The sequence below is a fragment of the Bacillus rossius genome, chromosome 13, assembly GCF_032445375.1.
Source record: "Bacillus rossius redtenbacheri isolate Brsri chromosome 13, Brsri_v3, whole genome shotgun sequence".
Classification (NCBI taxonomy): domain Eukaryota; kingdom Metazoa; phylum Arthropoda; class Insecta; order Phasmatodea; family Bacillidae; genus Bacillus; species Bacillus rossius.
The window spans coordinates 6,537,509-6,553,665 of NC_086340.1; the positions used below are offsets into that span (position 1 = coordinate 6,537,509).

General features: G+C 37.1%; 1 protein-coding gene across 1 annotated transcript in view; it reads left to right on the forward strand.

The window, feature by feature from the left end:
- LOC134538588 (uncharacterized) overlaps positions 1-16,157 on the forward strand; it is a 125,096-nt gene that overhangs the window by 93,126 nt on the left and 15,813 nt on the right. The window contains exons 8-10 of the mRNA XM_063380014.1: positions 5,622-5,792; positions 7,562-8,749; positions 13,364-13,499. Of these exons, the coding sequence (XP_063236084.1) occupies positions 5,622-5,792; positions 7,562-8,749; positions 13,364-13,499 (1,495 nt within the window). The remainder of the gene's footprint in view (positions 1-5,621; positions 5,793-7,561; positions 8,750-13,363; positions 13,500-16,157) is intronic.

The window sequence follows — 16,157 nt, forward strand, 5'->3', positions numbered from 1 at the left end:
TTGATATTTAATTGGTGTCTCACTAATATCAGCTGACAAATTTTTTTTTCCTAAACCTGGAAAAGTCGGGAAATTATTTATTATAATTTTGCTAGCCACCCTGTGGAAGTTAAGTCATTAAATTTTTCAAATAATGCTTGGATTTTCATTTTTGGATTTTTTTTTTATGTGTGGGTAGAATTTACATAACTTTGTTTGATGTTAGTTTATCTTATAGTAAAACATTTCTTATCAGCTATGTTTTCATGTTTTGCTTGAATCTTTGTACTTTTTTCCTTCATTTTTTTTTTTTTAATTTGCAACATTTTAAATTTCATTTCATCCAAATGCATGTTCTGCTTTTGTTGCTCATGTATGCTTCTTGTACTTGTACAAAAATTTATGGTTCTTAGTCTGGATATTCACATGACAGTGTTAGTTTATTGAGTTTCTTACAACGATTTGTTGTCACCAGGAACATTGATGTTATGTTGACTTAAGAAGAAGAAAAAACTTCTTCTTCAACAGCAATTTTTTTTTAACAATGTAACTATCTTCAGTTAGTAGAAAGCTATAGTTTTGGCTATTCAACTAACCTTTTGCATGTAAGTGGTGAAAGATAACTTTCTGTCCGCAGCTGAAGGTGGAGAATTCACAACATACAGTATGTTATTTCTATCTATAAACAAAATGCATGCACTAATCCCTAATCTATACCAAGTAGTTTAGGTACTATACCTTATTGTTTTGATTGTTGAAAAGAGCCAAAAAAAACTGCGAGGAAAAAACGTTTGAATGTATCTCTTGCATGCTTGGAGTACAAATGTCGATCAGGAAAAAAAAAATTGCAGTAACTGTGTTAGTCGAGGGTGGTACTTTAAAGATAATCTTTCAAGAAATCGCTGAAATTCTACTTTTCATTATGGCTCCTTAAGTAGACTGATCACATGGTATGATGATTTGTTTCCAGCACAAATATGCGTTCAGTGTATGTCTCTTTTGTGGTCACCTAGTGGCATCAGAATTGAAGTCTTTTGAGCACAGTTTTAGGGCACAGCTAAACTAGTTATGAGTTAAATGTTTAGGTAGCCATATTTGAAAATATTCACTTTATTGAGAGGAAAATGGGATGTAAATCAGCCAATCACAAGCAATCTTCGCGAATATATGTTGGTCTGAAGTATTTGCATAACCTGCTTATTTTAAATGAACTGTTCGGGACTTGTCCAGAATACATGCAACCAGTTATTAGTTGCTGAGTTTACCGTTTCCCAGCGAAGTGCAGTTAAAAGTGCGTTAGTTAATAGTTTTACTTTAACATAACACTCGAATAGGGTTATTCTTCAATACCGAACACATGTTCAGCTATGTGTCTCCATATCCAATTTTTTTTTTCTTAAATAAAAATAGTTTGTAGAGCAAGTTTTTCATTTGCTCTGTTAGGAGTTAACTGGTGCTTTCTTTTAAAAAAAATAATAATAATTTTATAGTGCTAAACATATTTGCTTTCTCAGCAAATTTCTGTGATAAGATCAGTTGTAGCATGATCTTTCGTTATGTGCATTGTGGCACATTTTTCTCCCAATCCTCTACATTTTCTTTTTTGGCCATAATTAATAAAAAGATTAAACCGGTCATTTATATTTTATCTACTAATCGGCAAAAATTATTATATTAATTTGATGCTTTTTATAATGTGTATTCTAAAGCAATACACATCACCCCCTCCCCTTCCACCCCGGACAAATCTTGCATGGTCTCCACAGACTTTCACAATCTGTCGGGGGTTAGCGATTTCCGACAGTTCCTTTCTGCAAATCTCGTGTATTGTTAATTGTCAAAAGTGCAGGCATCACTTCAGACGTTCTCGACTTGACTGCTTTGAATAATGTTACTCGTAATTTTTTTTTTTTTAATTGACATTTGTACTTTTCCCTTTATTATTGGTGTTGAAGTTTGTCTTGTTGACCCTTTTATTCTGTGTACTTTTGAAAGTGTACTTGGTTTTGATACTTTCATTGAATGTACTGTACCAATATTTTAAAAAGATTACTTTTGTGTGGTTAAAGGTTAGAAAATAGACAGTGGGAGTTCAGTTATGTGGTCTCTAAGTTGTGTGCAATGTAATAACTTTTTAGTCTAAAAAATAAACTTAGTTAAATTATTATTTTCTAATATGTAATAACCAAAAATTTACTGCATTACATTATATGCTATTTTGGCATTTAATGTAAAAGTCCTATGTTTAAATAAATAAATTTGCATGATGTAGTTTTTTTTTGTATTAGTAGCAATTATGTATTTATTTTATTTTTGCTATTTGTTAAACAGTTCCTTTAAAAAACCAGATATGTCATTTTCAACATCATAATCTGTGAATATAAATAATTCCAACTTGAAAAAATATGTATAATTCGAGACACTACAATGATTTTTAAAAAAAATTCTATCCACTTTATTATTTTTCATTTGATTTAAAACTTTTTTGAAATTGAATATAATTTTATAGTGGGCTACTAATTTTTCCTTACATTTTATTATTATTTTTAAATTCATCATCTGATGAAGTTTATTTATTTTACCAAACATGAAATGTAATTGTCAATATTGTTCATTAACATTTGCTGTTATTTCCTCTCAACAAGTTGTTAAAATTTTACACTAAACTAATATGAACCTAAATTAAATCCAATGCTTACAGTGTACAGACCCAAAAACTCCAACTTCTAGGATTACAGGTGGTGTGTTTCCATCTCAGGATACTAAGATTTAGAACCAAAGTTTTGTTGGCGAGAGTGTGTTGTTCTGATCCCACTGAGCGTTCTAAATAACACCTAGTACTAAATGAGTAAACGGGTGAATTTCCCCTACCGAGTTACGAAGAAGCCGTAATTTACACTGATCAAGGCATTTGTCAGTTAGCTCTCGCTTGCATTGGCCACATTCAGCAAGGCGGCAGAACAGAAAAACATTGCATTCGCATCCGGGAGACCCGGGTTCAAATCCTGGTACATTCATTCTGATTTCAGTTGTTGTATATATATATTTTTTTTTTATTTTACTGTATGACAGGACCCATTACGTCTTGAATTTCTAAAACTTATATTGTGTGTGTTCTCTAGTGACCTTTTGAGAACGAGATATAAGACCAAAATAAATAGATTGGTTGATTAAAGCATTTTCGCTGGCACACAATCCACCAGATGAGATGAGATTGCTGTCTGATAATTCTAGGATAAATGTTTTAGAATCGTGTGGAACAAAAAGATTTGACGTTCTTTCTTTGTTTCTTGCAGTGATTTATTTAAAAAAAAATTTTGTATATATGGTGTTGCTCTGTATGTCATAAAGAAACCTAGATAACAAATAAAAAAAGATGACTACACAAAAATGCAGAGAACAAGTCAAAATCAGCTTATCAGCTTGTTTACTTTTGCATATTCATCTTTTTTTTTGTTCATTATTGAGTTTTCTCTATGACCTAACAGTTTATTTAACTAGCAATGGTTAATCAAAAGATTTCAATTTGTACCAGGAAAAAGTTTGCAAATAAATAAGTCGTGACAATTGTAATATCTAGTGTGAAAGTAGCTTTCATTCATTCATTCATTCATTTATTATGTTTTATTTTTAAATGATTTTTGCAAGTGTAACTTGATGCAGGCATTTACCGTTTCCTGTGACAGACATTTCCATGAAGCTAAGAACATAGTATCTACTTACATGCCAGTATTATCACAAAATTAGTATTGTGTGTATATAGTGATTTTATATACATGATGCAGGTAAATGTGTATAAATGTAATTATTTTAAAAAAGAAAATAGACAAATGTGGTTTTTTATTAGGAAAACTTTGCTAGTTTGCTAGTCCCTATTAAAGATATAAAGTACACACCAAAAAACAAAAATAGTTTTATTCCCAACCTTTCATGTCTACATACAAAAAAATTAAAATTTTGTATGAAATTTTTTATGATGTACCTAGAAGTTAATTTATTTATTTTCTTTTAGTTTATGGAATTTATAGTGTGATAGTGAAAAGTTTGTTTGGGTGAATTTTTTTTATTTTAAATCTGTACGCTGAAGGAAAAGAATGCTGTGTAAAAAATGGTTAGTTTTAGTACAGCTAATTTTTAATTCATTCCAACTTTATTTTCAGATTCAGCCGCTAGTTATTAGAGCTGCTTTATCAAAAAATAACTCATAATTCTTGGTATTTTTTTAATTAGGCCAAAATACTGTTTTCTGGACAGTATTTTGATATATTAATTGTGCGAAATCTCATTCATAAAAAAATATCATGGTGTCTTTTACTTCCGGGGTGCGAACATCAGTTCTTCTGAATATAATTCATTATTTAACAAACCTACTGCTCTCTTTGGAGCTTGTGTCTCTGTTAACCGAGGTTTTGTATTATCTGAGCAGACCTTAAGTGACATTATTGGCAAAGACAGTTGAAACATCTGCCTGAGGACCTAGAAAATGATCCAACTGTTATCGAAAGCCTAAAGAAAATTAACCTCAAAGTTGTAATTTACTGTTTGAGCAAATCATGGGAGTGACGTGAAAGAATCTACACAGAAGAAGAGCTGGAAAAACGTCACCCTGAAATAAGATGTTACTGGGCCAACTAAAAACAAAGACGATATTATTACTCTATCTGTGGTATCAGAGATTTAGTGTGTTCCAAGTTGCCACAGTTCACATTATCTCGGTTAAAAACTCTACTGTGAATGTGTAATAGATAGGGACAAAATTTTATGGTTTTATTTTTAGGCCAGATTCATTTTTAAAACAGGAGTTTTCCGCGTTAATGTTTTTGTTTTCGTACGAACTCTTGTTTATTCAAAAATATAGCATGTTACTAAACAAATGTGACACTTAAATATTTCATAATACTTATTTCACCAAAGCAGTTCATTGCGACGAATACATGATGCTTTTTTTTTACTGTATAATCATTTGTAATAAGCATTTATAACTACCCTGGGGAAAAAAAATTAAAATAAATCTGCAAGTAAACGTGCGTTTGAAAAAAATTTTAAATTGCCGTAACATAAAAATGTGATGCTAACAACAGCCCAGCCTTCGAGTTTAATATATATTAAAAGAAATCAGTTTTTTTTTTTTTTGTGATTTGGATTAAATTTTTTGATTAAATTTTTCTGATTGTATTGCGATCGGTGGCATTTCGGTGCTTAATGGTGTGTCATTCGTAGAGACCCGGAAAAATTCGCGGGTTCATTTTGTGTTATGCCAAAATTCAAATAATCATACCTTAGTGCTGCTTCTGTCGTTGGTCCACTGTTGATCTGCAGGACCGAGGGCCAATTTAGAGACCCATCGCTCGCAGAAGTGTCGGAATCACAAGGTCGTCCGGTCGAGACGACTCGCAAGTCAAGCAGCCAGTGAGCAGTCGGCGTTTGCCCCGAGTGTGCGGAGGATGTTGGAGTCTTGTCCCGGAGGTCGTCGAACCCCACGAATTTTTCCGGGTCTCTGGTCATGCGGTGCGTTGACGTGGCTCTTGGGTGTTGCTTCGGTCCCTCCGACGCGAGTGACCGCGTAGCCAGGGACGCGGGCCGGAAGCGGAAAGGGTGAGGAGGGGGGGGGAAGGCGTCTCAGGGGCGCGCGCTGCTTGCAGAACACGTCGGTGCTGGAGAACCACCACTGGCGATCGGCGATCGGCTGCCTGCTGGAGAGCAGTGTGGCGGAGCAGCTGGGCCCCTGCCGCTCGGAGCTGGAGCGCCAGATCAGCTCGCTGATCCTCGCCACGGACATCACCCGCCAGCAGGAGTTCATCACGCGGTTCAAAGTGAGCCGCCCGCACCGCGCCCGGTTCCACTCCGACCTGTGGACTTCAATTTTTATTTACAGTAGAACCTCGCATATCCGACCATGACGGGACCGGGCCATGGTCGGAACGGCCAAAAGGTCGGATATCCGTAGGAGCAAAAAAAAAAAACAACGCCTTTCCCAGCTATATGTACAGTAATACAGCTTTATTTGTAAAAATGTTGCTGTATAAATTTCAAACATTTACTTTTGTTAAATTATAAATGAGAAGATGAATACAATGTAAGCATACCTTATTTAAAGAATTCAGTAATGTATTTTTGTTTCAGTTTTGCCAAATCTTGATTTTGCGGAAGTGTCCCTCCACTTTTTCTACCCACAATACATTACGTTACGTTTAAAAAAAAAACACACACAGGACAGTACAAGATTATAGTAGTAGCACATTCTGCACCAACAATCACGGCTGAACTGACAGTTTGCGACACGAAGACAGATGCGTCACTTTTTCAAGTCTGAACAGGCTCGCCAACCACGGAGACTAGGTCGGATATCCGGAGGAGTCGGTTGTGGGAAGGTCGGATATGAGGGGTTCTACTGTATTTTGATTCAGTGTTAGGAACCGTTTCTAAACATGTACGCTTACAAAAATGCCATGTGTTTTTCCAGGTGATCCTATACCCTAACATTCCATGAACCAAAAAAAAAATATAATATTTTATTATTAAAATTAATCTCTTCCTCTTCAGGGATAAAGAAATAAAGAATTAATTTGAGAATCAATAGTACAATTAAAAAGTTAGGATTGCAATTATTTTAAAACAATCGTGTTTCTAAAAGATTTTGCAAAGTAAATTCACTCTGACATTACATGTAGTAATCTGGGTCATACCTCAGTTAAATACACTGAAGTTAAGAATTTTTTTGGTTGGTATGTTACTGAAAGTTACTTAAATTTTGAAGTTATACTTTATAAAGTGTGTTATGAATAAATGATTTCAATGAATTTTTATGATTTGCACGCAATATGTAACAAAAATTTATAGAATTAAAAAAAGGCTACATACAAATACATAGTACATAAATGTGCTTTTAAATCATATACTTTAGGGATTGGTATTGAATACTGAGACATACAATTAATAACATTTATTAATTGTATTTATTAGTGGTATAAATTGTGTTCATAACCTATTTAAAATGTATTTATATAAGTGTGGTTGTGTTGCCATATGTATAATTTATTTGCATATTAAATTATAAATTATTACTTGATAAATTAGAATAAACATTCAGCATATTTATTTTTATTATTAATGAAATTTGAACTCTATTATTTTACTAAATTGAAAAATTAATTTGATACAAATGTTTCTGTTAATATTGAATACTGTGTATTTATTTAAATTTTTCTTAATTTGATTTAATTTATACATTACCGACTGTATTTTTAATATCACTAGACCTTTTATTATTTTATTTATATTAGTTATTTGCATGCAAAATTAAAGCTATTTTTTTTATCACACCAAGTAAATATTACTTCTAACGTGCATGCATTAGTAAACAAACCTATTTTTTTTAATATACATTTAGGATTTACGTGTTTTAAAATTATTTAGTTCTTAGGCGTGTCTGCAGTTTGAAGCTACAAAATTATTGCAGTACATACATTGTTCATGGTTTAAAAACCTTGAGCGTCTGGAAGTAATATTTAATTTTGTACATGTTTATATGACCGAGTGCACTCGAGCGACGTGGTGAAGCGAACGCGATGGTTGTCGACAGCGGTACTTGGACCAGAACCTGCTGGACATGCGGCAGTTCGAGGACCGCCACTTCATCCTGCAGATCGCGCTCAAGTGCGCGGACATCTCCAACCCCTGCCGGCCGTGGGACATCAGCCGAAAGTGGAGCCACAAGGTGTGCGAGGAGTTCTTCCGCCAAGGGGACTACGAGCGGCGGCTGAACCTGCCCGTGACGTCGCTGTGCGACCGCCGGTCGACGTCCGTGCCCAAGATCCAGGCGGGCTTCTTCAGGTTCGTGGTGTCGCCGCTGGCGGAGGAGTGGCACCGCTTCCTCGGCACGGACCTGTCGCGCGCCATGATGGGGCACCTGCGGGCCAACCAGGAGCGCTGGGAGGCCATGGTGCGGCAGGAGGTGGCGGAGGAGACCCGCACGGAGGTGTCCGAGGTGGAGCTGCCCGACGACAGCTCGGAGGGGGAGGAGGAGGAGGAGGAGGAGGGCTCGGCCGGCAGCGTGGAGCTCCTGCTGGGCCCGGCGTCCCGGCGGCCCTCGCTGCCGAGCCGCGACGAGCCGGACTCGTCGCGTCGCGTGGGGCGCCGCCACTCGGTGCCGCTGAGCCTGCCCGCGCCCCGGCCGGTGTCCCGGACCGTCCTGCGCAGGGAGAGCCTGCCCGAGCACCCCCGGGGCCACCGCCGGTTCCCGTCGGGCCCCATCGAGCAGGTGGACGAGGAGGGGGACCTGCCCCTCGGGGACAGCTCCCTCTCGCTGCTGTCGTCGGGCAGCGGCGGGCCGGGCGACGGCGAGAAGCGGCCGGCCAGCGCCGAGAACCTGCTCCCCGAGCCGAGCATTGCCTCGATCACGACCAGCCGGGAGGCGAGCCGCCTGTGCTCGGTGCTGAGGGGCGGGGCGGCATCGCGCCGGCTGGCCCGCCAGCAGACGTTCCCCCCGCCGCAGCCGCACGCGCGGGCGCGCTGCATGTCGACCACGGCGGAGATGGCGCGGTGCGCGCTGCGGGACAGCAACAGGACCGGCGTCGGCGCCGGGGACTGCGGGGGGAAGCGCGAGCAGGGGGACCCGCCCCGGGACAAGGGCGGCAAGGTGGCCAAGCTGGCGGAGGCCGCCGCCGCCCGCTGGGAGAAGGAGAACTTGGACCCGCAGCGGCTGGCTTGGGAGCTGGACTTCGAGGGCGCCGGCGGCAAGACCGGGACGTCTCGCAGGAACATCAGCCAGGTGAGGTCTCGAAGCGTTCGGCTCCTCTTTCATTTAAATGCCAGTTTTGAACAATGAAATACTTGGTTTAATATTTTGAGGGCATACTGGTGTTAAGGTTTGAATACTGGTGGAAAATAATGGGTGCCACCACGTGAGTGGGCACGTGGACCCGGCTGGAAAACTCTAACTCAGGGCGTTACGTGGCCCGTGTGCGGCGAGATATTAGCCCTCCTGATTTTTAACGCAACACCTGTCCCTAACTAAGTCCGCTCTCAGCGTCGGGCACGCTTCTAATTACCGCAGTGGGCTCTCAGGGCGTCCCACACGCCGCTGACCAGGTTAAGGACCCACGTGGCCCCCCGAACACAAAGACACGTGACTCAATTAAGTTGGTTTTTATTACTCACGTTACACGCCCTTACACAATCCTTCCGTGATTCTGTTATAAAACGTCCGAGGCACGAATCAAATTAGGTGAGGAGGCGAACCACGCACGTGGTCGCCTCAAGCCGTTATTTATCACACAGATGACCGAAAACTCCGGAGAGTAAATAATTATTAATGAAGCAGTCTCTCTAACCGAGAGAGGCCCCGAGGATAAAAATGAAAACGATTTGAATAAATTACTTAACAGAACTACTTCTCGGTGAAACAACGGTGATGTCCTCGGGGTGTCTGCAGAGACGTCCGCTCTCGGCCGGCTGTAGAAGGAGACTGGGGAGATACCAGGGCTTGCGGATGGCAACATGGCGCCCTTCGCGCCGAACACAATTACCGTTAACAACTTAGCTATTGCGTGCCCCGGGTTATTATTGAAAATAACATAAACGCTTAACAAAAATTAGCACATCACATCCATACCCAGACCGTCTGTAATAATTACTTATATGATAGAAAACAGTTTAAATCAAGTTACGTGCTAGTTCCTCCGCCGCCCGCTAGGGAGCGTCCTTGTCCGTGCTTGCACGTATTTTATTACAAAACATCATAATTTAATTAAACAAAAGACACTCACATACATAGCCGTCGTGACACTATTTTGGGGCGAAAAGAAAAGGATTACAATAATTATTAATACCAATTAGGGGTGCGGCGCACTGCAGCCAAGTGCCCTCTTGCTGTAGTTCGTGGCGCGCAGTTTGAATCTCACACGGCTACGTACGTCACGACTCAAATGCCGGGTAGGGAAGGTGTTGGGAAAGGGAACGGAGGATGATCAGGCTCGTGGGGCGAAGCCCCAGCTGACGTCAATTTGACACTTATTTTGAATTAAAATTGATTGATTTCCTGAATATAAACATATATTTTTATAAAGATATATGTTTTCCCATTAATTTTTCATTAATATTATTTTAGGTTTTTTATCTTGTCAACAGCGGGGTAAGTACAGCTGAACAGATAGATATAGATATGTACAATATACACAAAGTGTACGCAGTGGCATATGTGACACAAGTGCATTTTTAAGGTCCCGAAGCACTTCCAAACTGATAATAAAATATAATGGTAGAAAATATCAGTCATGTTCATTAATTTATCCGACCAAAGGCATATAAATGAAGGTTTTTTTTTAAAAAAGAAAAATCACTGTTACTCACATAATATGGAAAATGTTACATCAGTTTGAATCTATTATGACTCATTGGTTTAATACTGAAAACTTCTGTCCAAAAACATTATTGATGCAACCAACCATAACTGCAAGGGGTGGAAAAAAACAAGGGTTGAAGGACAAAAAAATAATCATAACTCTGTTTGTATGCACACCATCAAATTGGTTGGAGTGTTTGTAAAGATTATAATTTTTATATAAAACTTTTGTCCAAAACAATTTTTTTATAAAACAAACCATTATTGCAAGGGGTTTAAAAAACCTGGGGTTGGAATAAGAAAATTAATAAAACTTCCCTACCATGTACTCTACCGAAATCATTCTTATCTTTTTTTGACTTTCCAAATATTGTCTAAAACTTTTGTTAACATAAATTTTTATCCAACCAATCATTACTACAAGGTGCGGATATATCAAATAATGTTTAAAAGCAAAAAAAAAAAAAAAAGAAACTTTTTTAAAATATAGGCCTACTATCGATACTTTTATATTTTATTATATGAATCCTAAACTTTATCTTAAACTTGGCTGAAACAATTTTTGGTGAAACAAATTATTACTGTAAAAACAGGGGTTGAAATAAAAAACAATTCAAAACTTTATTAGTATCAAATTTGTTCATATTTATTTTAAAGCATCTTAGTATTATCTTAAAACTTGGTGCGAAGAAAATTTTTATACGACCATGTTATTAATGCAAGGGATGAAAAATAGTGTGTGAAGGTTCAAAAAATTGAATAATTACCTTGGTAGGCATAATAGGAAATTCATTCTAATCTATTCAATGCGGGATGCTTTGAGTTAAAATGCTGAATGGAAAATGGGAAAGTATTTAATCGATCATTTTGTAATATCAGAGAACATAAATGTGTGATGTACATTAAGTTCTTAAAATGTTCCAGAATTTTTTAGAAGTTTCCAAAATATTTCTAGAAGAAATGGGTACTTCGAAATCTACCTAGCCTGTAGGCCGTGCCAAAAGTAACTCAGTTTTACATTATGATGTTTGGTATGTTTCTTAAACAAGTACTTGCAGATTTATTTTTATTGTTCCGAGTGCATCATCTATCAGTCAAAATGACAGATTTTTGGTGAAGTCAGTATGTAGCATAAAACATTTCTGTTTATTTATGTTCAATAATATTCTATCTTTATGAATTAACAGTTTTCTTAAACAATAAAAACAATAACACTGAAATCTTCTGTTTTAAAATTTAAATTGGCCTAAAATTAAACCCATAAAATCTGGTCTCTATAAATATTTTATGAATTTTTTTTTCCACATCGTGTGCATGTATATATGTGTGAATGGGGGTGGATATCATGTGTGCAAGTGGGTAAATATGCTTGCATGCGGGTATATGTGTTCATATGGGTATATGTGTTCATATGGGTATATGTGTTCATATGGGTATATGTGTGTGTGCTTGGGAATATCTAATTTTGCTTGGATACGTCTGTGTGTGCTTGGGGATATCTACTGGTAGAGACCGGAAATATTCGCTGATTAATTTCACGATAGGCTAGAATCCAAAAAATCTTTTACCGTTTTACTGCGTCAGTGATTGGGCGACAGTTTTTTCTGAATGACACTCGGCCAATGAAAAACCTTCAACAAAAGAAGTATAGAATCACTAGCGTCCCAGTCAACAGGTGTCACGAGTCAGTAGCCGATGATAATATGTAATTTTCCCGAGGATCATGGTGTATATCCTACAGGTAATTGAAATCGCGAATTTTACAGGTCTCTATCTATTGGTGCATGAGGCATAACTATGTGTGTTTAGGGCTTAATTGTGTTTTTTGGGGAGTGTATTGTAAGGAGGTTAGGCCCTGACCTACCCTCAACATTAATTCCTTTAACGTGGGGGTTTTGAGAATATAAAAAAAATATTTATTCTTGTGTTATGTTTGGTGTTGAAATATTTGTCTTTGCATTCCTTAAATATTTTTTCTATAACTCCTTTTGTTCCATTGGTGACTTCTGGCAGAGGTGATTTATAAATTTAAGGTTAAACCGGGTTTGGGAAGAATGAGTAAGGAAGGCCCTCCCAGCTGGCGCCAAGAGATGTTTAAAAGTGTTGTGGTGTAACCTGGTTAGCTGTGATTGGCCAAGTGACGTTCCACTTTATTTGGGAGAAAATGGCTGTAGGCTCCTGCCATATTTTGCCGGAACTATTTCTTTATAGGTTGCAAGACGTTATTGTAAGCTGTTACATAATGGTAAAGTAAATGATTTTGTGGTTTAAAATCTTGTATCTATTTGTTGTTAAGCTCACGTTACTTTGAAGTGTATGTTTGGTTGAAGTAATTGCAAATATTGGCCGCGGAAGGATATTTAACTTAGTTTTGGAGGGGGAGAGAGAGGGGCTTGTAACGGTGAATCGGAAGGAGCCTGTGAAAAGGAAGGGGAAGATAAAGCTTTCCTTTGTAGTTGGGCGTTGTTAATTTTATTACTGGAGAGTTACCCACTACAGTATTTATGTTTGCTTTTGGGATTTGTTTTTGCGAGTGGCTCGAGGCGTAGTCGTCTGTGGATGATGCATGTTGGCAGGACTGGTGCGTCCATACAGGCGAACCAGGCAACCGCCCAGGGCGCCAAGTAGCTGGGGGCGGCGCAGCACGACACATAACAGCTGATACAATATGTTTAACGATTATCGGAACCAGACGAAAATGGATTTTCGTAACAGTTCAGAATGTTTATATTGACATAAGTAATAATTTAAAAGTCCACGGTGACCTGTTTATGATTTGTAATGAGTAAAAAAAGTAAAAAAAATAAAAACATACACAAGCCTGCCTTACATTTGATCTTAGGCTTACGTGATGTATTTTGAGGCAAGGAAATTTTTTTTTTGGGGGGTGTCCGGCCGGGAGATGGGGGGGGGGGAGGTTGTGCATTAAGGTTTTTTTCGCCTAGGGCGTTAATTCACCTTGCACCGGCCCTGCATGTTGGTCCGTGCGCCCCACGGGCAGGTGCGTGCGAGCGCCGGCACGGAGCTGTGTTGTTGTCGCAGGTGCTGGCGAGGCGGAGAGGCTCCGCCCCCGTGGGCCTGCTGAGCCGTGCCGAAGACAACGCCTCGCTCGCGGTCCGGGGCGACGCTGAGCGGTACTCGCGCCGGGGATCCGTGCCTATCGACGTCACAAGGCAAAGTAGGAGATGCTCTCATTTCGCTAAGTTCTTTGTGAAGAACTTCCAACCTGAAAGGCTGGAATTCAGAGTGTGAGATCCTGTACCAAGTCACTTCTCGATTACAACTTTTACTTTTACTGATCCGATTTTTTTTTTTTTTTTTTGCCGATTACATATTATTGATTTTCTCGCTGTTTGGGATGTTTAGGATTTTTTTAAAAAAGGGCCAAGGCGTAACGATTATTCCTACATGTTGTTTGTGTTTTCTTGGTAAGCCATTCTTGTTCTTGTTTAAAAAATACTCGCACGTTTCTTGTACTCCTGTCTTTTTACCTAACACCACACGTTCTTTGCAAAAGACTTGAATTAAAAAAAAAAAAGAGTTGTTAGTAAATTATATTGTGTTCACTTTAGGAAAAATTTATTTACCAAATATGTTGGATAGCCATTTTTTAAGTCCTAGTTTTAAATTGTCTTCTTCACAAAAATATTTATTTCTGGAGGTATCAAGCAAAGTGATATTTTAAATGGTTTGCACTTATATTTGCTTCAGGTTTTTAGTCACTATATCCCTAATTTTCTACACTTGCATAATGATTTCTTTAAAAAAAAAAAATAATATATGTACATTACACATATTTATTAAATTTGAGATATGTTTTCATTTTAGAATATTTATACGTTTTAAAACCTGAATTTATGATTGATTTTTTTTAATGATGTATAAATTATTGAAACCATGCAAGAGCTTTTATAAAGTTTTTAGTTAATTTATAATTGCATAAATATATTTGTGATATTATTACTTTTTTAATAAATAGTTTAGTGATATTGCTTTGTATGGTTTAATGTTATTAAAATATTTATGAAACCAATATGTTTATATAAATTTCTTTCAATTTTGGCCTCCAAAAATAAATGTTGATCTCCTAAAATTTCTTCTATAGATCAGTTTTACTATATGTTTTCTTACCATTGTGTGCAGTTATTAATGCTCATATTATAATAAGTAATATTAGTTATTAACTCACAGATAAAAATTATTTTTGTATTGGCTGTGCTGTTAATATAATGTTTCATGTAACTGTGTAAAAGTTTTGTGCGTAATAAATGTGTGAAATTGATGTTCTGTAAATTTACGTAGTTTCACTTGGGATGTGTCTTCTGTCTACTATGAATAGTTGCATGTCGTAAGAATTAATTCACATGCACAAAACCAATAGTGTAACATTTTCACAATTGTTGAAAATAACAATTTTCTTTTGATGTGGACCACTCGCATAAATATTCAAAAATGCTTTACATTGCCTATTCAGTTCAGTTGTGTACCAGTAGCTAAATCATTCTCTTTATGAAATTATGTGTAAAATAAGATTTTTATGTTTGGCTGGAAATTTTTATTTCCAATTGTAAGATTCTTTCGTATTGTGGCTAAATGGTTTCACACTTAAGTCATTAATTAAAGTTTATTTTGACTAGCAGTCAGTAACTTAAGCTTTGGTAGTTAATATTTCAAACTTAAGCTCTTAACCTATTTTAATAATTTGCAAGCAAATTCTGGGACCAAAGATTTTTGGAATCTAACTTATCAAATGGGGAAAAAAAAATCCACTCGGTACTGACTAAATACACAATAGTAGTATACTTTAAATATTTTAAACTTTGAAATGAATGGAACATAACCCATGCACTAGTGACATTAGGGGAAAGATATTTTTCAGCTTAAGGTTAAGGTGTGTACGTGTGCATAATATTTCTTCTCGCTTCTCGCTGCACAACTTTCCGAAGTGTTTTAGTGTGTGTTGGCAGTCTTTTTCGTAGTGTGCACTGCTTTTAGCGTGCGGCTGTGAATGTGTGTGCTTTTTGAGTAGTCGCGAAATGTTAGTTTGGAGTACTGCTTGCTTTAGATTTCAGTTTTGAGTACCTATGTTGTTTATGTATTTATTTTTATTTTGCTTATTAAGGGCAGGAAGATACACAGAAGCGATAACAATAAATTATTAATAAGTACTTTTTATTATAAGTTAATAATTAAATAATTATTCTGCATGTGATGCAGTATCTGTTACTATGTCTTAAACACTTTGAGAATATAGTGTGGAGTAATTTTGAGCTGCTGTTATTATGAAGGCTCTATCTTTGGGACTGACAGAATTCCTCAATTACAATTTATTTCAAAAAGTAAAATCATGTCATTAAATTTTTTTAGTACAGTTAAGTCATAACGGTTTTGTCCCTATATAAAAGCGTGTTACTACATTCTATTGTCAATTGAAGTGTGTAAAGTATGATCAATGTACGGGTGTTCATAACATAGTTATTTTTGACCATTAACATAAGACAAATTCAGTTCCTAGTTAGCTGAGTCTTAATTTTCACTTAACTAAAATCCTTTGCCATCTCAAGTTTTTATATTAAATCTGTGATTACAGGATTTGTTGTTGATAGCATAATATTAATGAAAAAGAATACAAATGGTTGCTACTAGTTTTATTATCATGTTAATGTTTTAAGGTGCAGCGGTAACTGTTTGATTCTACAGTCATGAGTGAGGCGGTTTAACTTATTTTCCAGTTATATGTTATTCTGTTAATTAAATTTTATAAACCTAATAATCCTATGCAAGTTATTATAACTTATTTATTTTAGCTAAATAAATTATTAATTTTAGCTGTAGC